This window comes from Lasioglossum baleicum, chromosome 9, assembly GCF_051020765.1.
Source record: "Lasioglossum baleicum chromosome 9, iyLasBale1, whole genome shotgun sequence".
Classification (NCBI taxonomy): Eukaryota; Metazoa; Arthropoda; class Insecta; order Hymenoptera; family Halictidae; genus Lasioglossum; species Lasioglossum baleicum.
In genome coordinates this window covers 7,645,775-7,673,187 of record NC_134937.1, presented here as the reverse complement: position 1 = coordinate 7,673,187, position 27,413 = coordinate 7,645,775, and the positions used below count along the sequence as shown (strand labels likewise).

General features: G+C 38.8%; 3 protein-coding genes and 1 non-coding gene across 9 annotated transcripts; 2 read left to right on the top strand and 2 right to left on the bottom strand.

Moving 5' to 3' along the window:
* The first annotated feature begins 7 nt into the window (after window positions 1-7).
* On the top strand, window positions 8-11,480 carry LOC143212335 (structural maintenance of chromosomes protein 1A-like). 3 transcript variants are annotated; one of them, XM_076431020.1, is made up of 19 exons: window positions 8-560; window positions 2,521-2,641; window positions 4,230-4,329; window positions 4,425-4,603; window positions 4,682-5,285; window positions 5,362-5,790; window positions 5,883-6,094; window positions 6,171-6,339; window positions 6,438-6,560; window positions 6,633-6,764; window positions 6,839-6,904; window positions 6,983-7,140; window positions 7,207-7,304; window positions 7,394-7,698; window positions 8,396-8,671; window positions 8,752-8,931; window positions 9,016-9,194; window positions 9,261-9,438; window positions 9,893-11,480. In XM_076431020.1, the coding sequence occupies exons 1-19, from the start codon at window positions 449-451 to the stop codon at window positions 10,046-10,048; spliced, it is 3,777 nt and encodes a 1,258-aa protein (XP_076287135.1). In that variant the 5' UTR covers window positions 8-448; the 3' UTR covers window positions 10,049-11,480. The 3 variants fall into 3 exon arrangements, with proteins under 3 accessions (XP_076287135.1, XP_076287137.1, XP_076287136.1); XM_076431021.1 differs by lacking the exon at window positions 8-560 and adding an exon at window positions 2,263-2,350; XM_076431022.1 differs by lacking the exons at window positions 9,261-9,438; window positions 9,893-11,480 and having other exon boundaries at window positions 8,752-8,870; window positions 9,016-9,189.
* A 754-nt stretch (window positions 11,481-12,234) lies between these two features.
* Trnaq-uug (transfer RNA glutamine (anticodon UUG)) lies at window positions 12,235-12,306 on the bottom strand. The gene has a single exon. It is a non-coding gene; the product is annotated as a tRNA-Gln (tRNA).
* Window positions 12,307-13,430: 1,124 nt separating this feature from the next.
* LOC143212332 (uncharacterized) lies at window positions 13,431-25,159 on the top strand. 4 transcript variants are annotated; one of them, XM_076431011.1, is made up of 9 exons: window positions 13,431-13,968; window positions 14,042-14,187; window positions 14,282-14,305; window positions 14,738-18,039; window positions 18,323-18,863; window positions 19,487-19,747; window positions 20,030-20,156; window positions 20,249-20,320; window positions 20,715-25,159. In XM_076431011.1, exons 1-9 carry the CDS (start codon window positions 13,875-13,877, stop codon window positions 21,242-21,244), a joined length of 5,097 nt encoding a protein of 1,698 aa, XP_076287126.1. In that variant the 5' UTR covers window positions 13,431-13,874; the 3' UTR covers window positions 21,245-25,159. The 4 variants fall into 4 exon arrangements, 3 of the variants coding, with proteins under 3 accessions (XP_076287126.1, XP_076287127.1, XP_076287128.1); XR_013009676.1 differs by lacking the exons at window positions 20,249-20,320; window positions 20,715-25,159 and adding an exon at window positions 19,836-19,933; XM_076431012.1 differs by lacking the exon at window positions 14,282-14,305.
* Window positions 22,028-26,235, bottom strand: LOC143212350 (WD repeat-containing protein 13). The gene is made up of 4 exons (XM_076431060.1): window positions 25,233-26,235; window positions 24,484-25,157; window positions 24,116-24,408; window positions 22,028-24,025 (listed from the first exon to the last, which is right to left on the bottom strand). Exons 1-4 carry the CDS (start codon window positions 25,312-25,314, stop codon window positions 23,779-23,781), a joined length of 1,296 nt encoding a protein of 431 aa, XP_076287175.1. The 5' UTR covers window positions 25,315-26,235; the 3' UTR covers window positions 22,028-23,778.
* Between the last annotated feature and the right edge of the window lie 1,178 nt (window positions 26,236-27,413).

The window sequence follows — 27,413 nt, the reverse complement described above, 5'->3', positions numbered from 1 at the left end:
GATTCATATGTGCATGTCACGTCACATGATCACACATGATGTGACGTGAGCGTGAGCAGAGTAGAGATTGGTAGAGATATTGTGCAAGATTTCTCCCACATGCGCGGCGATCTTAGCATATCAGTAAAGTAAACTTCTCGATAAAATGGGGTACCTTGAGCCCTCGTAACATTTTTAAAAATTGGTATTATTTCATTCTGAAAAATGAATGTATAATTTGTGTATATTTTGTAACTCGTAGGACACGTCCTGGAGTCTTTTTGTCCGGGACAGATTGTTTCGGCACATTCCCGCCAATATAACTGTCTGCCGCGCATGCGCGTGAAATCTTGCACAAGATCACACAAGATCTGTGCACTGTCAGCGTGCTTGTTTGTGTTGAAAACTTTATGGCGGCAATTATGTCAGTTTGCTGTTACGTGTGAAATTTTATTAATTAACTGCAAAGATGCCGGCGTTTTTGAAGCATATCGAAGTGGATAACTTTAAGTCGTACAAAGGGGAACTTATTATCGGTCCTTTGAAATCGTTTACCGCTGTTATCGGACCAAATGGAAGTGGTAGGTTATGTTTTTCGAGTCGAGTCGAGTCGGAAAATGTCCGGCGGGCTCGGGCGAGTACTCGAGACATCTGAATGTTCGGATAGCTTGATCGCGTCGTTTAAACAAATGCAATGTTTTGCAATCATCGTTTAAAAAAGTGATGATTTAGTCCCAAGTGTCCCCTTTATGTTAATGTTTTTAAAAATATAAGTGAACGCTGCACCGCGATATACAGCCTCAAACGGCCGCACACTGTGCGAGAACTCGAAAATGTCGAGTCGGGTCGAGACAAGAATTTTTTTTAGAGATCGAGACGAGTTCCCGAAAATTTTGAAATTCTCGATTATGTCAAGATTCCCGAAAATGTTCGAGATTTTCGTTGGTTTCGGGATTCTCGAAAATTTCAGGATTCTCTTACATTCTAGAATGTAAGAGTACTGAGCTCAGTACTCTATTACAGTGGTCCCCAACTGTCCCCAACCCCTCGGCCGCGGACCGGTACCGGGCCGCCCAAGGAGCATTAAATACAATTAAATTAAAATTATTAAATCAAAACAATCTAAAATGTAAAGAATCAACGCCCCCCCCCTCCCTCAGCGGGCCGCGGTAAAATTATTAAACGTTGACCGGTCCGCGGCGATGCAAAGGTTGGGGAGCACTGCTCTATTACATATACGGTTATAAAATTCGTGGTATGAGATTTCTGATATTTGAGCCGTTTCAGAAAACTCTCTACATTATGAAATTTATTCATTGAATATTCTTTTTTTTAATCCCGATAATTTCGAGGATTACGAAACTTTTGAGAATTTCGAAATTTTCGAGAACCCGACCTGTCCCGACCATCGAGATTTTTACATTTTCGGGTTCTCGCACAGCCCTACACACATGCAGTGGGCTGGATCGAGAAATTTGGTAACATATTTTACTATAACTCTTGAACCATAAGAGATATCGGGAAAAAATTTGCACTAAATGATTCCTACCTTCTGCTAATTATCGCAATCAATATACGTATATTTATAATAATTTTTTAATTATATAGTGTCTGAGAGATTTAATTAATTTTATTGTCATTTAGTACTTTTCCAGATAATTTAAAATTTAAATCACCGATGTCTCTGGTTATAAATTTCTCTGTATTTCTTCACATTTATTCTTTTATATTATGAATATTTCAGTCGTGATTCGAACCACAGAAAAGAAGTGTGCATTTTGCAGGGACATTTGCACATTTCAGTTTTCAATTTATGTATTAGTACAACACGTAATATAATCATAATTAATTTGATAGAATATAGTATAATATTTCACTTCACTCGAAGAATTGTTTCCTAAATACGATGGATAAAGAGATATCCCGTGTAACAGAAATTTTGGAACACCCTATATATATTTCGTCTTATAAAAGCGAGAACATAATTCAGGACGGCATATAGTATGTTCAATCTTGAGTTAAAAAGATCGTTTCCGAGTTTGGCCAATGTACCCAGTCAACGAGTCAACCATGCCTGTCGTAGCAGAAATCGAGCCCAGCGTGCGGAGGCCACCTGACGGGCATTATACTGGCCGAACGTCGCTCGAAGCTGGCTTGGTTCTGACCATGGCAGTAAAGCTAGCGTGGGCTCGTATTCTACCCTCGGCACCAGCCCGGCACAAGCTGCCCCCGACACTGCTGCTCTCTTAAAATGAACCGAGCGGCCAGGATTGTGCCGAGGGCAGCTTGTGCCGGGATGGTGCCGAGGCAAGAATACGAACCCACGCGAGCTTATGTGCCATGGCCCGAATCTAGCATTTTTGCTTACTGGGTATGTACATAATCCGAATATCTCCGGCTACCCATGACGATCAAGTACCCGACGCGATCAAACTACCTGACCGATTAAGCCATTAAGACCCGACCCGAACCCGTATATTCGGGTACTTGTGCAGTCCTACTTTCCACTCATCACATTTTATACGCATTCTTTTTACGCAGGAAAATCCAATTTTATGGACGCGATCAGTTTCGTGATGGGAGAGAAAACAAGTAGTTTACGTGTGAAACGTTGTAGCGAGCTGATCCACGGAGCAGCGATAGGACTGCCAGTAGCTCGAAGGTATTTCCATCTCTGTACACCAGAATGTAAACTTGTACGAGGCTGTAACAATCCAGTGATTATGTACATGTGAAATGTAAACTAAGAAAGAAGCAAACTATCAAAACATTAATTAGCACGCTATATCCCAGATAGCACGCCGGCTCGATTTTGGCCGGGTCCCTGGGCGCGCCGGTGCGCGCATACCACCTGCAGGGGCTCGAGCCCAGGGCCTGCAGGCCGGGCCGGTATTCTGCCCATTTGCAAGATTGCAAGGGTGCGGGATTCGTGTTCTCATTTCGTGATAATACAAACACGGGGTTTTTCAGTAGTCAAAACGCCAGATAAAACATCAATCTAGGCAGCAATCACACTCAAAAGTCCTATTTTTTTACTTTAACGACATCTGCCACATTCATGCGACCCGCCTTGTGTTCTGTATACTGGCATCGGCCTGATTGGCCGCATTAGTGTGGCCGTGCTGCCCTCTCAAAAACAGGCTGAATCCCGGCTCTGCCTGCAGGCCGTGGGCTCGAGTTTCTGCAGGTGATAAGCGGCACATTGGTGCACACAGGGGCCCGTCCAAAATCGAGCAGCTCCAAGCGTTGTGTTGCCCGTAATCTGCAGGTCAGGGGCTTTGCAGGCTGAGTCAGCTGGTAGGTTGTGCCAGGCTGTGCTGACTGGCATAAGTTCCACTTGATGCGAAACATATTTCCATACAACGAACTACAACGAAGAGTTTATAAGTAACATTTGGGTGGCGCGGTTAAATGAGTTGCCCTGTACACACTGTATTGCAAGAATTACATGCTAGAATGTTGTGTTAGATCGTTAAGATTAATCTAGGCCTCAGTCGTCCTCAAAAGTCCTATTTTTACATTTACGAGGCGTAATTTGCATTATTTGGCAGTATCCCAGTCAGCCAGACCTGCTCCGAGCAGAAATCGAGAACAGCCTACCGTGCAGATGGCGGGCATTATATAAGTATTTTGTCCGAACGACGCTCGAAACTGTTCGAAGCATAGGATGCTCGGAATCTGGAGGGATCTGCCGGGCACAGCGGCCAACAGCAAATGCTACCTGCGCTGACGCAGCTGCCTTCCATCAACCCGGCAGCTTCTGCCGGGCAAACGCTGCCGGGTAGATGGCTCGAGCGCAGCTCGGTCATGGATTCTGCCTCGCAGTAAGAGGGCAGCACGGTTATACAGGGCAGGTCGCACTAATGTTAATGCCACCGACGAGAATACATACCTAGTCTGTGTTAGTGCGACCAGGCAGAATCCAGGACCGAGCAGCCTTCCATCTACCCGGTAGCAACTGCGGCATGCCGGGGCAGATGCCGGATCTTTCTGCCGGTAGCAAGCGTTACTTTTGCTGGCGCAGCTGCCCGGCCAAAACCGAGCATTTTGCATACTGGGATGTAACTATCGCAGCTTCCGAATAATGCAAATTGCGCTGCTAAATAATGGGAATTACTTGACTTTTGAGGGCGACTGCGGCCTAGATCAATCTTTTATCGATATAGATTGATCTTTGCAATCCTGGAAACGAGACTACTCCGTTAAGATGAATAGGGAACTTTAAAGATGTTTCTTTTTTTAACTTACAGCGCGTCTGTAACCGCCGTCTTTGAACTGGAAGATGGCAGTGAGAAAAATTTTATGCGTTCTGTGCGAGAATCTTCCTCCGAGTATAGAATAAATCATAATGTTTGTATACGATATTATGTGAACGTACTAGAACACATTTAATTCTAGGGACGAATTTTTGTACATAATCGATGTGTTGTATATGCATTGTATAGGTTGTCACGAGTCAAGTATACTTTAACGAATTGGAACACCTTGGTATTAATGTGAAAGCAAAAAATTTCCTTGTTTTCCAAGGAGCCATTGAATCAATTGCCATGAAAAATCCAAAAGAGCGTACTGCACTGTTCGAAGAGATTAGTAATTCGGGAGCACTGAAAGCAGAGTATGAAAGGTGCATAAACAATTAAGCTAAACCTGGAATAATAATAATACAATGTGTGTAATTATCGTGTCTTGGGATATTTTATAGATTGAAGACAGAAATGTTGAAGGCAGAAATGGAAATGCAGTTCTTCTATCAGAGGAGAAGGGGGATCGCCGCTGAGAGAAAAGAACTGAAACTAGAGAAGGATGAAGCTGAGAAGTATCAACGTTTGAAGAAAGAATATGTAGAAAAGCAAGTTGAATTGCAATTGTTTCGTTTGTTTCATAATGAGAAGCACACGGAGAGTTTAGAAGTGTTGCAAAAGGAAAAGCAATACAAGATCGAGAAGATAGAAAAGAAGAAAGAGAAGGCGAAGGAGTTGTTGAAAGAAAAGAAAAAAGATGCTGGAGAATTGGGAAGCGACCTCGATAAAATCGAACAGGACATCAGAGAAGTGGAAGCGGACATAACAAAGAAAAAACAAACGTTTATCAAAGCGAAGGAACGCGTTGCGCATATGCAGAAGAAGGTAGAATCCGCACGGAAGTCATTGGCTCAAGCTCGCATCGCGGATGGAGCTCATAAGAAAGATATAAATGAGCTTCAGGACGAATTGCGACTAGTGGAGCAAGCTAAAGCAGCCTACGAAGCAAGTATAGCTGGGCAATCGCAGCTGCAAGGAAGAGACGTACAACTTGAAGACGAACAGGTATAAATTTCAAAATAAAATTGGTCAAATTACAATATAAATGTAGTACTTGTAATAATTGTAAAATGATTCCAAGGTGGAGGAGTACAATCGTTTGAAAGAGGAAGCAGGCAAACAGTCGGCAAGGTATCTGCCACTCCTCGATTCCATTAATCGCAAACAAAAATCTGACCAAGACAGACTAGACAACGAAGGACGGAAGAAAACTGAGGTAGAGAACAAGCACAAACAGAAAGGTCACATGCAAGACGAAGCTGCGAAGAGAGTAGAGAGATTAGGGGAACATATTAAAACGTCGGAAGCTGCTTTGGAGGATCAGAAGAAGCTGAGATCTGATTTACAGTCGGACATTGGTATTGCCAAAGATAAAATACAGAACCTTGAACGAGAATTGGAAAGCATTTCTGAGCAATTGGGCGACGCGAGAGTTGACAAGCACGAAATGTCAAGGACTAAGAGGAAAACCGAAGTTGTAGAACATTTTAAGCTCTTGTTCCCTGGGGTGGTAAGAAATATTGCACATTAAGTTTCTGTATACATATAACGTCATTTTCCTTGTAGGAGTTTTATTGTAATTGTTACTATTATTGCTCCTAGTACGACCGTATGTATAATATGTGCGAACCTATTCATAAGAAGTACAATGTTGCAATTACTAAAGTCCTCGGTAGATACATGGAGGCGATTGTTGTCGATACAGAGAAAACAGCTAGACATTGTATTCAATACCTCAAAGAACAGTATCTCGAACCAGAAACGTTTCTTCCTCTCGATTATATTCAAGCGAAGCCCTTGAAAGAAAGGCTTAGGTATTTGTCTGAACTAATTAAGTTTGTTTATTTCAGAAAATCATAACACATGTGTTGAATGATATACTGTTTTCAGAAACATTCAAGAACCTAAAAATGTAAAATTGTTGTACGACGTCTTGCATTTTTCTCCGAAGGATATTGAGAGGGCTGTGTTGTTTGCTACGAATAACGCTCTCGTGTGTGAAACGCCTGAAGATGCGAATAAAGTAGCTTATGAAATGGACAAAAATGCAAGATACAATGTATGCACATTATTCATTTATTTATTTCAAATATGAGCCTATATAGTTATAGATAACAATGTATGTATACATATATATATATACATTTCCAATTACAGTGTGTTGCGTTAGACGGATCGTTTTATCAAAAATCTGGAATTATATCTGGCGGTAGTTTGGATCTTGCAAAGAAAGCGGAACGGTGGGACGAGAAACAAACGGCTCAACTGAAAGCACAGAAGGCAAGATTTTATAAACATATTATTTCTTTCTCACCCGGAATTAGGATATAGCATATTCGAAATATTTTTCAGATGAAATTAACGGAAGAGTTACACGAGTCTTTGAAGAAGTCTCGGAAAGAGTCCGAATTGAACATAGTTGAATCGCAAATACGTGGATTAGAAACACGGCTGAAGTATAGCAAGAGTGATTTTCTCGAAACTGTGAGTATATAAAATAATATATGTAAAATTACCTTATTTTGTTAATAAGTACTTAAATATTATATGTATTACAGCAAAAACAAATTGCAACACTCGCGATAGAATTAGAAGGTTTACAGAATGAGTTGAATATGTTCGCTGTAAGTGAAAATATTATTTTGCATTCATTTAAGTTAATAGATACAAAAATATTGCATTCATTTGATTCGTCTGTGTAGCCAACGATCGCTGCTATTGAGAAAACTATGGCTGCAAGGGACCGAGAAATACAAAATATTAAAGAGAACATGAACAATGTCGAGGATGACGTATTCGCCAGATTTTGCGAAAAAATAGGAGTGTCCAATATTCGTCAGTACGAAGGAAAAGAGTTAAGGTGTGTATCATTCGTAATAATTTAAATAAAATTAATTGATAAAAAAAACAATTGAATTATATGCAGATCACAACAGGAAAGATCAAAGAAGAGAATGGAATTTGAGAACCAATGCAACCGCATACACAGTCAATTAGATTTTGAGAGACAACGCGACACGGAGAGTAAGTAAATTTCTTAACGATACTCTTATTTTTTCCATAGATCATTTTGGTAGACTAGAGTTGCTCAATTTATCTTATTTTTTTGTTAGGCAACGTTTTACGTTGGGAACAAGCGGTTCAAGATGCAGAAGACAAGCTCGAGTCAGCAAGGCGGGTTGAGTCTAATCAGAAAATGGAGATGGATCACGATGCGACTCGAATAGAACAATTGAAATCAGAACGGGACATGAAGAAACTGAAGGTTGACCAAAAGGACGATGAAATTGGCAACGCGAGATGCAAGGTTCGGGCAATCGCGAAAGACATACAAGCTGCCCAGATACAATTGAACGGTATCGAAACGAAAATTGAGCAAAAGAAAGTTGATCGGCACACTATACTGATGCAGTGCAAGGTACGTCGTAGGAATAATGTTTAAGTACCCAGTAAGCCAGGCCTGCCTCGAGCAGATATCGAGCACAGCCTAGCAAGCAGATGGCGGGCATCATCCTGTCCGAACGACGCTCAAAGCTGCTCGAAGCATAGGATGCTCGGAATCTACTCGATTCTGCCGGGCACACCCTGCCAGCATAAACCGCTACCTCTATTGACGCAGCTGCGTGGTATTCTCCAGGCAGCGTCTGCCCGGCAGAAGCTTTCGGCTTCCGGGCAGATGGAAGGCAGCTCGGTCCTGGATTCTGCACCGCCGTAAGAGGGCAGCATGGTCGCACTAGTGCAGCGAATGCCGTTATACAGGGCAGGTCGCACTAAGATTAGTGCCACCGACGAGAATACCTCGTCTGTGTTAGTGCGACGCAGGCAGAATCCAGGACCGAGCTCCTTCCATCTGCACGGCAGCTCCTTTTGTTTGATTGTTTTACGTCGCTTCTTCAACTGCTATGGTTGTTAAGCGACGGGATCTACAGTTTAAGGTGGGTTCCCAACCACCTTGGGCGTCACAGTTTTAACTGGCACATGGAATAAGTTCTGCCGGGCAGATGCCGGGTCTTTCTGCCAGCATTAAGCGTTGCCTCTGCTGACGCAGCTGTCCGGCCAAAACCGAGCATTTGGCTTACTGGGAAAATGTTAACGACAGTAATAATGATATTTAGATGGAGGATATTGTAATTCCAATGCTCCACGGGAATATGGAGGACATTATTAATGAGACGGATGAAGTTAACAACACAGAATCCAATAATGACTCAGGTTTGAGCAATCAGCGGCAATACGAACGAGAAAGACGAATCACCATCGATTATGGTCTTCTCCCTGAAATTTTGAAGAACGTGGACGATGACGATATCAAGAAAACCCGCGACGAACTAACGAGGTTGATTACCGATTTACAGAGTGCCATTCAAAGAATTGAAGCTCCCAATATGAAGGTAATAAATAATAAATCTCGCAATGCACTAGCACTTCAGTGAAGAGATAAAAGCGAACAAAATATTTCTGGTATTTTCAGGCGACGGAAAGATTAGATCTCGTCAAGGAGAAATTACAAGAGACAAACGAAGTATTCGAGCAGTCCCGGAAAAAGGCGAAGAATACGAAAACACAGTTCGAGAAAATCAAGAAGGAGAGGTACGACAAATTCATGTCATGTTTCGAGCATGTGGCCAACGAGATCGATCCGATTTACAAGGTTATTGTTTGTCAACAACTCGTGTTACCTCTTTTTTATTTAATTACATAAAATGAATAAACTGAAATTGTTGTGGTATTCTAGAGTCTCGCAAAAAGTCGGTCTGCCCAGGCATTCCTTGGTCTAGAAAATCCAGAAGAACCATACCTGAATGGTATTAATTATAATTGTGTTGCTCCGGGAAAACGATTCCAGCCAATGTCGAATTTGTCTGGAGGAGAGAAAACAGTTGCCGCGTTGGCTTTGTTGTTTGCAATTCATAGGTAATTCTATTTGTGTAAATATTCATTTATTTGAAGGTATGAATTACAAATGAATTGCGTTTACAGTTTCCAACCAGCACCGTTTTTTGTATTGGATGAGATCGATGCTGCACTGGATGGTACTAATATAGGAAAAGTTGCAAGTTACATACGTAACAAGACAAGCTCCTTGCAAACCATTGTTATATCTTTGAATGAAGAGTTTTATACGCATGCTGACGCATTGATTGGCATTTGCCCTGATGTAAGCACTTGTTCGCCCAGATACCACAAAGACGTCTTCAGTTGGGCATTCAGACGCCTTAAAGATGTTCCTAATGTCCTACAAACGTCTTCCGAACGCCTCCTGAACTCTTGTGTTAGAAAACGGTACGTATAAAAGACGTCATGAAGACTTCTGTTTGACGTCTAGAAGACGTTCAGGAGACGTTCGTACGACATTCTGAAATCCAAATTGAAGCAAAAACACTAACTCGAACAAATAATACCAATGCTAATACTTACTGCTAGATTATGGCTATATATAAAAACCACACTGTTTATGGTCTTAAAGATGTCTTTTTAGGACGTAAGACTTTCAGACCTAAAATAGACGTAAAATAAGCGTCTTTGAGACGTCGTGTGCTATTTGGGCACGTATATTTTACCACTTTTGATAATCACTTTAGTAATGTTATCTGATCTGTTTTAAATTTCAGTCTGGCAAATGCTTAGAAAGTAAAGTAATAACACTTGATCTATCTGTATATCCCACGCACATTGAGCGCGTTTTGGTTGCCGCTCAGTTAAGGCCCACACCAGACCCGTTGAAGACCGGCGATGCTCGAACGGAAAGTCCCGTTGGACCGGCGTAATACTTAACGTATTATTTAATTAAGATATATAGATCTAATATTTATATATTTCATTATTTATTGTTACAATTGCATCTTCTTTTGTATTTTAATTTTTAATTGACAAGAAAAGACGGTAGGTGTTATGGGCAATGTCGAAATAGATGATCAGACAAATTGGAAAACAGAAACAATGATCGAACGAGATATATTTGAAGTAATATATTTTGTTTCTTTTTTATTTCTATTCTATTCACTTCAGCATGCGGTATTTTGTTTTAAAGAAATCGATATTAAACTTTATTCTGTTTATGTTGATTATATTAGTGAACGGCAATTTGACGGATTCTTTTAACTTTTAATTTACAATCGAAAGGGGTTGCCTAAGGCATAAATCAATAAAAAGAGAAAACAAATCAAAATATTTTTAAGTATGTCAAATCCCAAGTAGCCACGTACGTCCCTAAAACGTACGGTTCACGTCCAAACGTCCTACGTCCATTCTGCGTACGTTTTAGGGACGTACGTGGCTACTTGTGGCTACTTGGGATATATAAATATAATATGTAGAATTATCTCTCTCTCTCTCTCTCTCTCTCTCTCTCTCTCTCATTGTTACACACTATACACACTACAAACTTGCACTTAGTGTCCTTGGAGGTTTTCAGCGTGCATAAGTTCTTCACTTTTCTCGAATACGCAATTAACATCATAGATAGAAACAATGAAAAATATAGATTAACTTTTGTACTTGTATAAAAGTGACGAAAAAGTGATGGTAATTAATAAAACAACAACGACGAAATGAAAACATGAATGATTATTCAAATATATCTCATTAACTTTTTCTGTCGAACTTATTCAGTTTCGAAAATATTCATCCGATCAATTGATTTTCGTTTATTTCTGAAAAATGTTTTCAACATTTCCTTCAGCTATTTTTAATTCACATTCTTCAGTCCAAATGACTGACTAGCTTTTTTTTTATTTAACTTACACAATTTACAGATAAAAAATAATTCCCCTCCTAAGAATTGTCAAAGTTTTTCCCAACTGCGCAGTGACTCATGCGCATGAGACCGCCTAACTAACACTGCAGTCGAGATTAAACTAATGCAACGACCATTCCTCGATCAACGTAAAACTTTGTTACGATTATCTTTAAATAAGCGACATCCCTTAAAAAATGATCCGTATGCATAATAATAGAGGTTTATTGTTAAGTACGTATTATTAGCAAATATTGTTTGTATGGCAAATTGTGGCGTTATTGTGTGGGACTGTTTGTTGTTCTGTTAAATAAAATGAAAATGTATTTTCAAAATATATATTTTCATTTTATAGATAATTTACATAAAATGTATTTTCATTTTATTTTTACTAGAGGAGAAATCTCTGTCGGTTATAATAAATAATATTATAATAAATTTCGTCTTATATATATTAAATGTTTGTAAAATTACCCAGTCAACCAGGCCTGTCGTAGCAGAAATCGAGCCCAGAGTGCGGAGGCCACCTGAGGCCACCTAACGGGCATTATACTGGCCGAACCTCGCTCGAAGCTGCTCGAAGCAGCTCGAAGCACGCTACGGCTCAATGCGTGAAATCTTGCACCAATATCTCATCTGCTCTGATTGGTGGCGTGGTAAAGTGAGGCAAAGCGTAGAGGGAAGTGGCGCTTCATGCCAAACAGCCAAAGCCTTCTTCATGTTGTTTCAAGCATTTCCAATCCATAGTATATATATATATGTCAAACTTTTTTACTTCTTTGAAATCTTGCACAATATGTACCTCTGCTTTGCATGTGAGACCGTGAGATGTGACAGTGTGACGGTGTGACAGTCGATAGCAATGCCCTCTGAATTTGCTACAATTCGATTCTAAATATGTAATATATGCGACAGACGTATCAATGACATCCATATACACATGTAATAATTATTGAAACAAAATCACAGTTAGATAATAATTAAATTATATTATATAAAAAAGTATATTTAACTGTAAATGTTGAGTTCTAAGAAATTTAAAATTTATATTTTTTCCAAAGAAATATACTTCATGATTAATAGTGCTTGCATACTTACACATAATTAATGTAAAATTTCATGTACGAACAAAATGAAAGATATCTATTTCTATTTAAAGATTTGTTTACATTGATAATATATATTATTTTATAACTAAGTTGTACTAAAAAAATGTTCAGGTCCCACCGAGATTTGAACTCGGATCGCTGGATTCAAAGTCCAGAGTGCTAACCATTACACCATGGGACCATTTGTATTAATGCTTTTTATTTTTACTGTTTTAAGAGTCAATCATTTTTTAGAATACACTTGAATAGATATAAAGGATACTTCCACAATTGCTAATTGTTTTGAGAGCTTATATATGTCTCTTCATCGTGATTTATTATTGTCTTATCATATAATTTATGGTAGCTAAAATATTCAATATTACCATTAGGGATTTATACATTAATTTCTCAGGATTTGTAAATAAATTCGTTGTTCCAGTTGTAAGTCTAATTAACTAATTGATTAAACTTTTAAATAGCTTTCAATTAATTAACTAAATACATAGTACTAAGTACAGTATATATATATATAATAATAATATGAATTACATAAAAATTTACTTATATACATAAATATATTGCAAAATTTAGATTATATTCGAAGATTCAATTTATATTTAAATCCGTGTATCATTAATAATGGGTTTAACTCGAAAGTCGCTCGATGGTCGCTGGAACGTCGCTGGAAGGACTCCCTACTGTCTTTGTTACAAAACTTTGTCTCTAAGACGAACTTTTGACGTCTTTAAGACGACTGAACCAGGACGTCTTTGAAACGCCTCGAAACCGTAAAAACGACGTCGCCGAAAAGGCGTTTTGGGACGTACGACGGTCAGATCTAAAACAGACGTAAAAACAACGTCTTTAAGACGACATGTGCCATCTGGATTTGACATTACACGTTGCACTGGCAACTGAATAAAAACAACCGTATAAATAATAATTTTGAAAATGGTATGGGTGTTTATATATAATTGCAACTAAATTTGTCAATTAAAATGTAATAATTAATGATATAACGATTAGTGTTTTCAATTATATAGCGATTGATGCAGTAATTGACGAGACGTTGATACGCGATTTTTGACAATTAATTCCCTTCACTCCTAACCGTTACTTATAATCAATTGAATTATAAATTCTATAGTCAACTATGTAAGATGTAGTACTGATCAAAATGTCAGAGACTGGAGCGATCGCTAGCAAAGTAAATACATATATATTGTTCATATACATATGTTTCGTATCACTGCATTGGAAGTAGTGTATGAGTAAGTAAGTGAGAGAGAGAGAGAGAGAGAGAGAGAGAGAGAGAGAGGGAGAGAGAGAGAGAGAGAGAGAATAGAGGGGCAAGAATAGAACTGGGTTTGGCAAGCGTGGTGATTTTACACCTACCTTTTAACCGGACCGTGGCTGATTGTATTGTATCCATTTCACGATACATACCATGCTTGGCCTAGGTGGTTTCCCTAAGAAACGTGTATTTCTGTTTTACATACTATTACAACATTTTATTGTCGCTGTGACAGAGTCATTTAACAGCATTCCGTACGACCGAAGCTAGTTTCCAATAAAGTGTATTTAGATATAGACCAGAAATATGAGATTACGGAAAGTTGTGATATGTATGTCGTAAAATTGTAACGTGTTACGACTTGATAAATCCGTCAACGTTCGCAATTGCACACCAACTTGGAAAGTTGGGTCTGAAAACTTCAAGAATGACTTAAACGGATCACGATCATTATTGAAGAGGTTCGATGCGCGATGGTGGATATTATGTTATGTTGGATATGTTGGCTGTTTTGGGTGGGACTACCGACACTTACAGCTTATCCTATATCATCCTCGATAGAAACAGGTATGTCGATCGCCTATCCCAACGTGTATTTTAATGACAACTGACCAATTGGAGGTTATTCGATTTCCAACAGATTTTCCATATACAACCCATGCTTTGTCAAGATGGGAACAATATTGGGTGCAGTATATGATCGCTCTTTTGGGTATCACTGCTGCGGCATTTACTTTGGTTGGATGTCTCTGTTGTCGAAGACCTAGACGACCCAAAGGATTCCAGGTAATATATTGTCGTTCTCACCGACGTATCTACCAGATCAAAGTCGTACCATTCGTTACGGTCTTAAGAATGATTTATACGTTTCTAATTGTAGGACACAGCAGAAAAGTACAAGCAGGTAATATCGACGATACAAACAATGTGAATTTTGGTCTGTTATTATTAGTCGAATAGATTTTGCAAAGTTTACCGTCCACTCTTTCTATTCGAGTATTCCGAATCAAATAGAAATTGAAACAACAGAATCCACCATGGATATTTACATACAATTAGATAACTCGATATTCTTATGGAAAGAGTCACACGACGATAGTAATTTGTTGTTTCAAAATTTACTCAATTTCTTCGTTTCAAATATTCGCACGACTATAGCATAACAAAGTATTATATATTGCTGTAGAATGTCTTAATCAAAACTGTGTCTAAATATACATATATGTAATATTGATCAATGTTTAGTGCATCCGAATTGTTTAGTCTTTAGAATGCTTATTTTTGTTTTCTTTTGGTAAAGCGATCCAGTGAATATGTGGAATGTTTTATATTTTAGGAATTCAAAGATGGAAACAACATTGAACAGGAGGCAGCACTCGAGCACGCCGTCGAAGGATTAGAATTAGATGTTCCTCGTATGTTAACTATTGCAGACAGAGTTCAGTTTGAACCTCTACCTGTGGATCACATTATATCCGGCTCTAAAAATTCCACGAAACCTAAACCGCTGCCGCTGTCAACATCGTTCTTCGAAGAACGCGATTCCGATCCTAATACTCTGCCGGATTACTGTCGCGAATGGTTCGACGCACAGGAATTATCTACGCCCAGAGAGAAACTGAAATATCTGAGGGAATTAGGTCACGGTTGGTTTGGAAAAGTCGTAGAGGGTCGTGCAGACTTGGAAGGATGTAAACGAATATCGAAGAACGAAGGCGTAGTCGTGAGAATTCTTACGGAAGAAGCTACTACCAAGGAGAAAGCCTGGTTTCTCGGCGAAGCAACACCGTATTTGAAACTGCAACACCAAAATATTTTGACTTTGTTGGGTGTTTGTCTAGAAACCGACCCGTATTTATTAATATTCGAATCTTGTCCAGTAGGTGATCTTAAACGCTTTTTGTTATCGAATTACGATCAAAAATCACAGAACGCGCTTATCAAAGAGAATATTCCAGTTCGAATGGCACTAGATATCGCAGCCGGTTTGAAACATATGCACAATTACGGGTTTGTGCATACGGATTTATCGGCAAGAAATTGTTTAGTAGCGTCAGATTTATCGGCGAAGTTAGGAGATTACGGAATTGGCGTAGAAAAGTATCCCGAAGATTATTACGTGGTAGGGGATCGTGCGTTGCCTATAAGATGGTCAGCTCCGGAAAGCATAGAGTGTACGGATACTACTATCGAAACAAGAGAGATCACGCCTCAAGCGAATATGTGGAGTTACGCTATTTTTCTTTGGGAGATTGCTACTTGGGGAAGCAAACCGTACAACGATAAGAGCGATGAGCAAGTGATTGAAATGCTGTTATCTCTAAGAACTGATCTCTTGCCGAATGGTACACAAGTATTACAGAGTTACCTAGAAGGTTGTCCGTCAAATATTCTTCAAGCGATTCATTTATGTTTGAACTTGAATCCACAGAAAAGGTCAACTTTGGATGAACTAAAGCAAGTCCTTTTAAACGAGTACACGGAATACTTGGACTTCGATCAACGATGGGAAAATTTACGAGCGAACAAAACCAAACACATCCGTAGCGCTAGCTTACAGGATCTCAGAGGTAGCATCGATTCGGATTATTGGACTACGATCGTCGACGACACGCCACGGCAATCTTCGTTTCGTCTTGGACCAACGGAACTGGTGAAGAACGTACCAAATGTAAAAAGCATCGTTGTTCATCACGAATCTAGCTCCGAAACCGAAGAAGAAAGTTGGAAAAGACAAATCGAGCAAGGAGTTTACACTGAGAAAGTGAAAGAGAAATCGAAATCCGTGACGGATCTAATGGTGCTTGTTCATATCGACCTTGATTCCGATGCAGAATTGTCAATGGGAACTCAAGCATCGGATAAACATGTTAAAAAGAAATTACCAGCTACCGGTAGCGATAGCGACATTAGACATAGCGTTCGCACAGACGAATTCGACGAAGCATTAAGAAAGTTACGAGATCCTCTGCCAAATAATGCGTCTCATAAGATCAAAACATTAGATATGTCGGAAAGGCCTAAACTATTAACGTTAACGATGGATCAGGGTCAAACGCCGATTTTAAGGTTATCGTTAGACGACGATGATGAACCGATCGCAGAAACCAATGCTACTGTAACTACAACCGTGGAAACTCGTAACGACAAACACGTGTTGAGACTTTTGTCGAAAGGAAATCCCGACCTTCCCCTGCTTCGTTTTGTACCTGATCTTGCATCTTCTTGCGAAACATTACAAGAAAACATTGAATCTCGATATAATGATGTATCTAAATACGAAAGCAATGATAACACCTGCTTCTCCAACAATTTTTCGGTTAATTACAAGGAACTTGAGAATCACGTAGTCGACGTTGAACTATGGAATCACGCGTTGGATTCTGCTTTAGAAAAGAAAGTCCCTGGTTTCTTGTACGAAGGCGAATTTAACGAATATACAGAGACCTCTCCTAAACAACAAACCAACGACACACCAGAATTGACTGTAACTTCTGTGTCTATGGCGAGTACTCCACAATTTCAGACAAAATATTCTGCGTATAATGCGGCCGATGAATTTTGTAATGTCGACGACATGGACATAGAGCAACAATGTACACCCAACGACGAAGAAGAGGAAAGAAAACAGTTATCTACTCCAGACGATGAACAAAGTTCTGATTCTGGTTTCAGAGATAAAGAGTCTTGCGAAGAGGAAGAAAACGTTTGCTCGTCTTCGGTTGCTCCACCTTCTACTAGTGATTCTACCGCAGTCGCAACAGCATGCACGGAAGAACAGCAGTTACAGATTTTATTCGAACTAGATGCAATTCTCGATGCCGAGTACTACACAACGTTACAGGGCTCTGAAAAACCAATGGAAAACTTATCCCTTGTTAAATGTACAGATAGCAGCGTGCATCAGGTAAACAACGAGGAGTCCGCAAACTCTTTGCAAACTGTAAATACCATAGTTGAAACAGAAATTGATGAAGGTGGTGTTCTAAACGTGTCGGACGGTGAAGAAGAAACTGTAAGAAATTTAAATAATGCTAATATTACTTCTCCGCAGAAAGATTCAACGCAGAATCACAGAATCACAGAATTACAGAATCATTCCGTATCGACGAACATGGAATGTATAAGTGAAGAAGAAATCAAAATTGAAATGAAGAACGAGGTGGAGGAGGACAAGAAATTTGACAACGACAACAAGAACGAAGAGGAAAGCCAAAGTGAAGATGAAATTGAAAATAGAAACGAAACCGAAGATGGAATTGTAAATAGAAATGAAATTGAGAATGAGAACGAAATCGAAGCTGACAATAGAAATGAAAATGAAAACAAATATCACAATCAAAATGCAAGTATAAATGACGAAGAGGAAGATAGCTCTACGATGAGTTTGCGTAGCGATAATTCTTATGTATCGTTTGGTATGGAGGAAGAGTTTGTTACAGCAATTCGAAACGAACTCAGAGAGAAGTTGCCTCATGCTCAAATGTCTATTATAGAGCCTTTGGAGATGCATGATGCCGATGATAATACTTCTCTGTCTACCGATATAGAGAACAGACAATGGGATGACGACGACGAAGACGAAGATAACGATGAGACATCGAATCAAGGCAGTGGAGGAGTGGGTATTTCAATAAGGTATTTCTCTGATACTTTTAAACCTTTAAATTTCTATTTTTTCACCCCTTATGAAGAGAGTAGACTCGTTTCCAGGATTGCAAGGGTGCGGGATGTGTCTTCTCATTTCTCATAAAAGGTCAATCTAGGCCGCTATCACCCTGAAAAGTCCCATTTTTACGTTTACAAGGCGTTATTTGCATTATTCGACAATTATTATTTGTATTATTTGGGAACATCTACCCCCATAACGTAATCATTCATTTATAAATTCACATTAAACAGCCGTTTATATTACATACAGGTATAACATCTATGGTACTCCGCTTAGTCCGATCCAAGAAGAACGAGAAAGTACTCTCACATCAGAGTCCTTGATGTCAAATTCGAGAGATACGTCGATCACCTCGAGAGAATCAGCTGTATCGGACGATGTGTTGTTAGTTGATACTCGGACGAACAAAATGGTTTTATTGGAAGGTTTAGGAGAGAGATTACAGGATGATGAACGAGATACAACCAACGGCGATCTTTCCGAGGAAGAAAATTTAGATTATAATTGTTCGGTGGTACGTTCTCGCGATGAAAAGTCACATATCATGATTGGAAGCGGAGTAGCTCCTTTGCCAAGTCCCGAAGAAGAATGTAAATGGCAACAATTACCTCCGACTTTCCCGCTTCCCTTGCCGTTACCGGTAGAGGATGGCCTAATGTCAACAAGTTTTGGAACCGAACACGGATGGGGTAGTCAAGATGAAGACGAGGAAGAAGAAGACGAGGAGGAAGACGAAGAAGAAGAAGAGGATGAAGATAATAGTTCCAGCTCCGGAGAATTTGTTTGGAAGGTACTTTAATGTTTATGATATTATATTGGTTACCATGGAAAGCACCGACACAACTTTCACCAATAATATTTCACTGACTCCAGATTTGACTGACAATAACATTGCCCGATAACGACTTTGACCAACAACGACTTTAGTCTACAACAGTATTATTCGATATGAACATCGTTTGACAAACATTAGCCGACTACGTCTAATACTTCTTATAGTGTAATCATTATACATTTATACAAATGTACAAGTGTCAGTGTAGAATAGTTACAGTGGGTGTACAAAATAGTCGTACACCTTTCAGAAACTAATAACTTCTTCAAAATTGGACCCAACAGCTTAAGTTTTTTTGAGACTTTAGAAGGATTAGTTTACTAGCTAACTGCTAATGTGTCAATAATTTTTTTTTAAGCTGCTGGGTCCAATTTTGATAAAGTTATTCGTTTCTGAAAGGTGTACGAATACTTTGTACACCCACTATGTAGTTCATCGACGGTCAAAGTCGTTGTCGGTCAAAGTTATTGTCGGTCAAATCTGGAATCAGTGAACTATTGTCGGTGATTTCCATGGGACCCATTACATTAAACATAAAGCGATCGACAACGGAGTGATCGTTTAACAATGCTTTTTAGAGGTACAATGAACCGCACGTCGAACAAGTTCAAACTCGAAGTACATTGGCTAATACTAATGAAGGATCAGCAGCGGTTGCCGATATTGAAGATGAGATGGACGCGGAAGAAGAGGAGGAAGATGAAGAAGATGAAGAAGACGAGGAAGACGAAGAAGAAGAAGATGAGGAGGAAGAAGAATTTACACCATCAGCCTGGAACGCAACGTTAGCTCCGCATCGTTCCGCGCTAAGATCTCCAGACAAAACATTAAAATCTGGCGTAAGCTTTACAACAGCTATTATTGTTACTATCTTTTTTTAATGTAGCGTAAAGATTTATAACTTTTTGTCCTCCATTTTGCGGCTAGGACGAATCGGTAGGTGTATCATTTATTTGTAGATAGAGTAATTCATGTAATATTTAACCTTCTTCTGACGAATGTTTCTATTCCAGATTTAATTTGAGGTATTTAGCAAATGTACTTTTCACATATTAAATATATGTTAAATATAGATATAGCTTAACCATTTTTATCGGATCGACAATGTGCGATTTGTCCAGGATCAAAAGAAGAGTGTTTGGTTCAAGAAGCAACGTTATCACTGCGTATACGAATATCCAAAGGAAACATTAGCTACCGATACTCAAGGAGAAACATCTACCACCTGGGAGCCTACTTCATATGCTGGTAGCGTGTCTATATTTTCATAATATAACGTAATATTTTAGCTAGTATAATTTCTAATAAGAAGATCATTTTATTTTTATCTTTTCTTTTAGATTGGGAGGAAATGATAGATGAACCACGATTAGATCTATATCCTCTGGATTATGATGACGGTAACCATACCGGTACGTTTCAATACGTATTATTTTACTTTCTTCTAAATAAAAGGTCCCTCCCCGTTACTCTCAAATTATGGTATACATAAGTACCCAGTAAGCAAACGTGCTCGATTTTGGACGGGCATCTACACATGTATAAGGGTGCGATCACAGTGGATCCGATGTCGGACAATTCGGACGACGTCCGACGTTGTGTCTCTTTTTCGCACGCTCGAAAATGCTTAAATTTAAAATTACACAGAATTTAATACGATTTTGACTTATTTCAGATTAACAAAGGCTACTACCACTGAAAACAAGTTTTCATTTGTTCCCACTTTCTTGAAAGTTGTGTAGAAATATAAAAAAAATTGTCTAGTTGTACGTATGTATAATACTTTGAAGTTTATTTCTGTTGCAGGGAGCGAGGAATTTTTTGTGAGCAGTTCAAATCGTCCATTTCAATTTCAAACAGGCGACAGTAAATACGTGAGTCAATTCTTCCCCGGCGCTTCTACAACGGTTAACGACGAACCGGACGAAGTGGACGGCGGTCACCAAGAAGCGCAGCAGAATAGGATAGAATTGTTAACCGATTATGCCCATGGCCAGCAACATCAGTTAGGGGAACTCAGACACACCAGAGATCGTTTGAAATTAAACTTGTCTACGAACGGCGCACCCTCTCTTTTCGTGAAACAGATCAAACAGGATGACGTTGAACAATTGGAAGACAAACACAAGCTCATGGAATCAGCAGAAAGTATAAACTTTGTACAAGACCAATGTATCCTACCGAACTCTTTGAACCATGATCTTTCGCCAACGGTGCCTCTCCGTGATATTCGACAAGAGAGAAGTGTTGATCCAGCTTCTTCGAAAAGTGCCCAATGTGATAGCCAGTGGAACGTTGAACCCACCGACAAGTGCAGTGTTTTAATCGACGACTAACGTATCTCGCAAAGCTAATTGTACATTTTTAAAGGGAATACTTTAGCCGAAGTCCGTCCGAAACAATTTTGTTGCGAAATTACAATGATTTCCGAAACTGGCGAAATCATTGTATGTAAATTGAATCTCGAATATTATACATAAGGCTCTACGTGTACATAAGATGTAGCTAATTTTTATGTTACGGCTGAAATTTCATCGATTGTCTATAGTATTTCACATTTAACTACTAGATCTTTCTTCGTTGTATAGAAAATCTATCGATATAAATAGAGCTTAAGATTAACATAATTTTTTTATACAATTAGCTCGACAGCGTTCATGCAAATACGAATCGCTACTCTCGAGTAAGTAGCTGACAATCGATTTGTAAAGGCTACGTAAGAACTATCGAAAGGTTTCGTTCGCGTGTAAATATTGATCAAAGATCGTTCAGTACGTAATTGTTACCCGAGGATTAGTGCCTGTGTAAGTTAATGTTATTACTTTAGTTGATGATGTACGACAATTATTCCCATTGATTTTTTGTTATTGTTATCTTTGGATATGATATTTCTCATTCTATTGTATTATATTAAGGGAGTTCACGCGACTCGTAAATTTCAGGTATTATGAAACTCTCTGTTCAAGTATAGTAACTGGCAAGGTTCGTACAAGGCTACTTTTCGCTCGCGGCATAGTTCGGCATTAGGGAGTTGAATAACTCCGTGAACTGCAGTGATTTCATCCCCTACGGTTATACTCTGTCGCGACGCAAGAGTATGTCTGTTTTCTCGATATGTGTTGCGGATATTTGCATACAAAGTTGCATAATTTCTTAATTTACGGGCCCCGGCATTCGTCGTAAGATTAGTCCAGTAGAAAAAGAACGGCTCTCTACTCTAAAAGTATTATAATTTTCAACAAGAAACAATACATTAATCCAGTGTCGATTTTTAGATCAAAGTTATGTTATTGAAGCATAAATACTTTTTTTATAAATATATATATATATATATATTGTATTGACTTTTACCGTTATTAGAACTGTGATCGATACAAATGCGTGCACTTTTACTTCGATCGATTCGATCAATCAAGTTAGCCGAACTGGATAAAAATAGCGCAAGAGAATGTTATTAAACTCGTGCTACGGTATTTTGTTATATATTACTTTTTAAATATTTTTAATTTTTTTACAACACTTTTTAAGCACCTAAAGTAGCCTTCCAAACCATTTTTAATGTTTAGATAATCTTTTACAAAAAAAACAATGAGAATACAACAAAATTTGAATGTACGGAAGTGCACGAGGAAAACAACTGTTTAATGTCAATATAGTATTAAATAATGAATTCGGCGAAGTGCGTATATTTATTGAAAATATGCTATAATGAAAATGACGAATACCAATGATACATTAATAATTTAATAATTATTAATCACTTAATAGTGATCCACATAAGAAATATCTTGAAAAAAGCTCTGAATATTGCTATAACGAATAAAAATAAATCATAGCATAAATGCAAAATAGAACGGAATAGCAAGAATGCTCCCTCGAAACAATAAGTTTAATATATTTGGCACCCGCGCTATTACATTTCATTCATACTAATTAATACGTGAAATGAAGAATTTACATTCTACAGTTACTGTTTATAGCACAACAATCATTATGCGATTTCTACTAATAGGATTATTATTATTATGATTATTAATACTGCTAATTCTGTGCTCATTATAACATATAGAGTATTAATAGAGAACAATTAATATATTGTTATACAGAACAGAAACTTAGTTACTCGGAACAGGCGTCTCAGTTATTATTTCCCACACCATTCATATTATTATTAGATTGAGGATGTTTATGCAATTTCTGTAGACGAATTTTAAGAAACTCAATCAAATCTCATTTGCCGTGGTAATATGTAGTACCTCTTTAGATCTGAAGTAAATTAAAGTTGTACTAAATTCTGTCATATTTTATATCCTAGCATTTTCCGAAAATTTTTGAAAGCCATAATTGCATAATGATCCGCAGTCTAATTTATTATATCTATTCCACGAGTCTTCGCGATCTGCATTTCAATCCTATAAAGTTATAATCTATAAAATAAATGCAGTCTTCCCAAGCGATTGAATACAATTCCAATTTTGTTCAACTTTTTTGGCAAAGTTACACGTCTTTTTAGGACGTAAGACTTTCAGACTTAAAATAGACGTCTTTAAGACATCGTGTGCTATCTGGGAATCAATAGAAAATTTGACAAAATGCCTTTATTGTACAAGTAATAAGAAATATTTCATATAATAGTACATATATATTTTGTTTATAAAATCTGTACATATTATTCTTAGTTTCTTTGTAATATTTAGTAGCTACAAATTATTTTTTAAACACACAATATTGTAATCAGTGAAACTAACTTTTACAAAGTCAGAAAAGAAGGAATCGTTATTCTGGACTGTACTATAAATATTTCAAACAGAACAAGAGCTTTTGCAACACATTTATTTAAATAATACTATTTCATATTTTGCTGAAAAGTTTATATATGCCGCTGTCGATTACGCCACACAATAATAAGCCCTTGATGATCCGCAGATGCGAAAAGAGATTCGTCGTAATTGAAACATAACGCGAGAGTTGGAGCCGCATGACCCTCGAGTCGATTAATCTTTACTGCTTTGCCTTGTCTAGCTGAATCTAGCAGGTGGATCGTACCATCTTCGGAGCCAGTGGCTATTAAACACGACTCCATTTGAGGGCCGAAAGTAGATCTAACAAAATACTGTCTGTAAGAGAAGAACAAAATTATATTTCATACATTACTTTCTGTAACTTTGTTGTACTACTGTGAAGATTGTATTTGAAGGATATAATACTTGTGCTTTATTGGGTATTTAGTCCAAAGCGACAAAGAGCCCTGATTATCAGTGATGTGATATAATAATATCGCGTTGCAAGCACTGCTCACTAAAAGCGCTGGCCACGGAGCATTTTTTGAGAACCACGAACGCCACGAGAGACTCGTTATCATTCCACTGATCTCTTGTACTCTGCGTAACTTTGTCAATCGTCCGGTTCCTGGTTCCAATTGAAACGACATAATAACTCCTCTGTCGTTTCCAGCCCATATCGCTAAACCACCGCTGCCCTCACAAGTTAACGATAAAATCTAAATCAAATTAGAACACGTTCAAATTATCCAACTCTACCTTTCTTTGATCGTCAAACATTAGAAAACACTAACTTTTCCTCCAATTTTACAAGAACCGCCACGCGTATATATACCGGTAGATATATTTAAGATCTGTACATATCCCTGCGAGTTGCCAGCTATAACTAAATTATTATTTATAGGTACGAATCCGCAACACAATACTTCCGCTCTCTGTTGATCCTTAACTTCTCTCAAGAAAGCTGGACTAGTTTCCGTAGCCACGTTCCATAGTCTTATCGTACAGTCCAAAGAAGACGAAACTATCAGATCGTTGCTAATACTCCAATCTAACGCGGTCACTCCTTTCTTATGGCCTTTCAGCAACGCTATTACTTTCGGCGGTGTGCTGATAGTCTCGCATATCGACAACAGTCCGTCTAACGATGCGCAACATAATCTGGACTTGTCGTTATTCGCAAACTTTAGCATCGTTACAGGTGCATTGTGCTGATCGAAAACATGATGCACCCCATCGAACGCAAAATTCTCAGCTATCGATTTCCTTTGAATGCTACATAATTTTGTTTTAGTCTCAGACTTCTCCTCTTCAGTGGCATGACTTCCGAGACTATTTTGTTCCAAGCTTTCACCGTATCGCAAAAATAGCAACTTTGCTCTTAACTTTAAATACTTCTCGCAGACCTTTGGATCTTTACAAAATTTTTCCTTCAGCAATTGATTCCTACGACGAATGTATAGCATTCCTGTGTAATTATATCATTTTACAATTTCAATGTGATATTTATATATGTTTGAATGCAAGATACAATGATACAAACCTAAACAAGGCAGCTTATTTACACGTTGCGCATTGTATTTAGCATCGAGAGCAAATATTTGTTGATGACACATAGTAACCATTTCATAGTATGTATTTTTAAATCAGTAACATTACAATACAACTCTGGTAGAGCTTTGTTAGCCAAAACAATATTGTACTAGTTAACCTATCAACATCGACAATCTTAGGATAGCTGAACCACCGACGAAGTATGTCGTCGGTGTCTGGTCTGAACTGCGGTAAACAACAGCACTGTCACTGTCACCTGTCAAAAAGGAAGGAGTTCTCACATAATGTGATGGGATATTCGTGCAATTCGTGGGCGCTAGTCAAATGTAGCTGTGCAGTTGACCTGGGTTGACCAAATTCATAGGGATGCGCAGATGCGCAGAAGAAAACAAAGACCGCACTCGACGAGAGAAGGATGCAACATTTGAACGGTAAAGTACACACCTCGTCAAAAGTGCGTACTGTCCATTATTTCTTATAGCAGTAAACATACAAGACAACTGTTTATATGTTTGTGTGAATACACTTGCGTCACTATATTTTTTAACTGAACTGTCGCAACGTGAATCGTTTGACAGATGACGTATCGTTGTGAAGTTCCGCCTATTTACCACTGCGCAGCGGGGTCGTTTCCCCTTGCGGGGGACATTCAGCCGCACAGCCGCACAGCTAGATTTGATAAGTGTACGGTGTACCTAAGGTCCTAAGGCGCTTCCGTCAGGAACGTATCTACGTCCGAAGTTTGTGAGAAACCAGTGAGAAACCAGTGTTACAATTTTTAAATTAATCTTACTAGTTTATTTTTCAAACTTTTTTCCGAAATTATCATACGGCATAGTGGAATAGGCCTACAAAGGATACTACTGAAAAAAACGCATTGACGATAGTACCTCCGTGGTAATATGGAAACCTATTGATACCGGTGTCGCCCTAATGCGCCACGCGCATTTCATACGGTACAGGCATGAGCATTAGTGCCGTCACGGGAAGCGTGACGCGCGGGGGGAGTTGCAGGTCTCGAAATTGGGCTGAACGGTGCAATCGTTGCCGACCACTGCTTTAAAGGGAAGCTATCGGCAGAGAGTATCGGTAGTTTACCTAAACCTGAACTGACCTAAACGAACCGTGGAGGCGTGGAGCCCATAGAGACTATTTTTTTACGGGCCCGTCAACCTGCTCGAAATTCATGGCAAACGTCCGCCGTCCGCGGGCAGCATATTCGGCTGGCTATTTGTTCGGAACGAGAGCGGAGTGGGGAATTTGAAATGAACGTTTTAATTTCCGACGTTTAACGACAAGGTGCAGCTTACATGGACGCCAACGGACGGTGCTGTTGTGAAAAAAGAAAGCAGGGAACGGTAGCGCGTCATTTCGAAGGATGTCCCTCGCGATTGCCGATGCGTGTTTACTAGTGTTTAATGTTCCCAAGTAGCCACAAATAGCCACGTACATCCCTAAAACGTACGCAGAATGGACGTAGGACGTTTGGACGTGAACCGTACGTTTTAGGGACGTACGTGGCTACTTGGGTTTAGTGTTTAATACACACGCGGTCGGCTCGGCGTTTACCTATGGGTACATTCACCTCGGGTCGACGTCAAATCTTTACAGCTGATTAGTGAAAAACGCCAAACACGTGAGTGTGTTCTTATGCTCGGCGTTTCGACGTCGAATATACAGCCGGGCAAGCGACCCTTTCCGCGGTCTCGAACTCGCGGCCGTTACCGGAAGTATTCGAACGCCCTTTAAAACAAAATAACTTTTTTATAATTGTACCAAACGACCTGATTTTTTTTATAATCAATTAGAAGCATTGGTTTATGAAATGATATGCAAAAAAGATTTTCCAAAAAATTATAATTTTCGAGGTTACACGCAAAATTAAAAAAGGCATTTTTGTAACTTTTTTATTAGGGCCCTTAAAGAAAATTTAAAATATGTGCTTTGTAGATCTATGTTAGTTATACACATGCTGAAAATTTCGTCAAAATCGATTAACATACACACGAGCTACAAGCGATTAAAAATGTTGAAAATCGTAGTTTTACACGATTTTTGATCAGTTTCTGCTTAGAATCCACAAAATCGTACATCTTTCGATGCGTGTCGTTTTTTCCTGCGTCAACCGATTTCGATGAAATTTTCAGCACGTGTATAACTAACATAGATC

Bases quoted from the DNA above. Each gene is read 5' to 3' on its own strand.
- LOC143212335 (XM_076431020.1), top strand. From the start codon at position 449: ATGCCGGCGTTTTTGAAGCATATCGAAGTGGATAACTTTAAGTCGTAC. The intron at 6,340-6,437 runs GTATGCACATTA...TTCCAATTACAG, and splicing joins ACAAAAATGCAAGATACAAT to TGTGTTGCGTTAGACGGATC. The intron at 7,305-7,393 runs GTAAGTAAATTT...TTTTTTTGTTAG, and splicing joins GAGACAACGCGACACGGAGA to GCAACGTTTTACGTTGGGAA.
- LOC143212332 (XM_076431011.1), top strand. From the start codon at position 13,875: ATGGTGGATATTATGTTATGTTGGATATGTTGGCTGTTTTGGGTGGGA. The intron at 18,864-19,486 runs GTACTTTAATGT...AATGCTTTTTAG, and splicing joins CCGGAGAATTTGTTTGGAAG to AGGTACAATGAACCGCACGT. The intron at 20,157-20,248 runs GTAGCGTGTCTA...CTTTTCTTTTAG, and splicing joins GGAGCCTACTTCATATGCTG to ATTGGGAGGAAATGATAGAT.
- LOC143212350 (XM_076431060.1), bottom strand. From the start codon at position 25,314: ATGGTTACTATGTGTCATCAACAAATATTTGCTCTCGATGCTAAATAC. The intron at 24,409-24,483 runs GTTAGTGTTTTC...AATTTGATTTAG, and splicing joins CTTGTAAAATTGGAGGAAAA to ATTTTATCGTTAACTTGTGA. The intron at 24,026-24,115 runs GTATTATATCCT...CTTCTCTTACAG, and splicing joins AAATACCCAATAAAGCACAA to ACAGTATTTTGTTAGATCTA.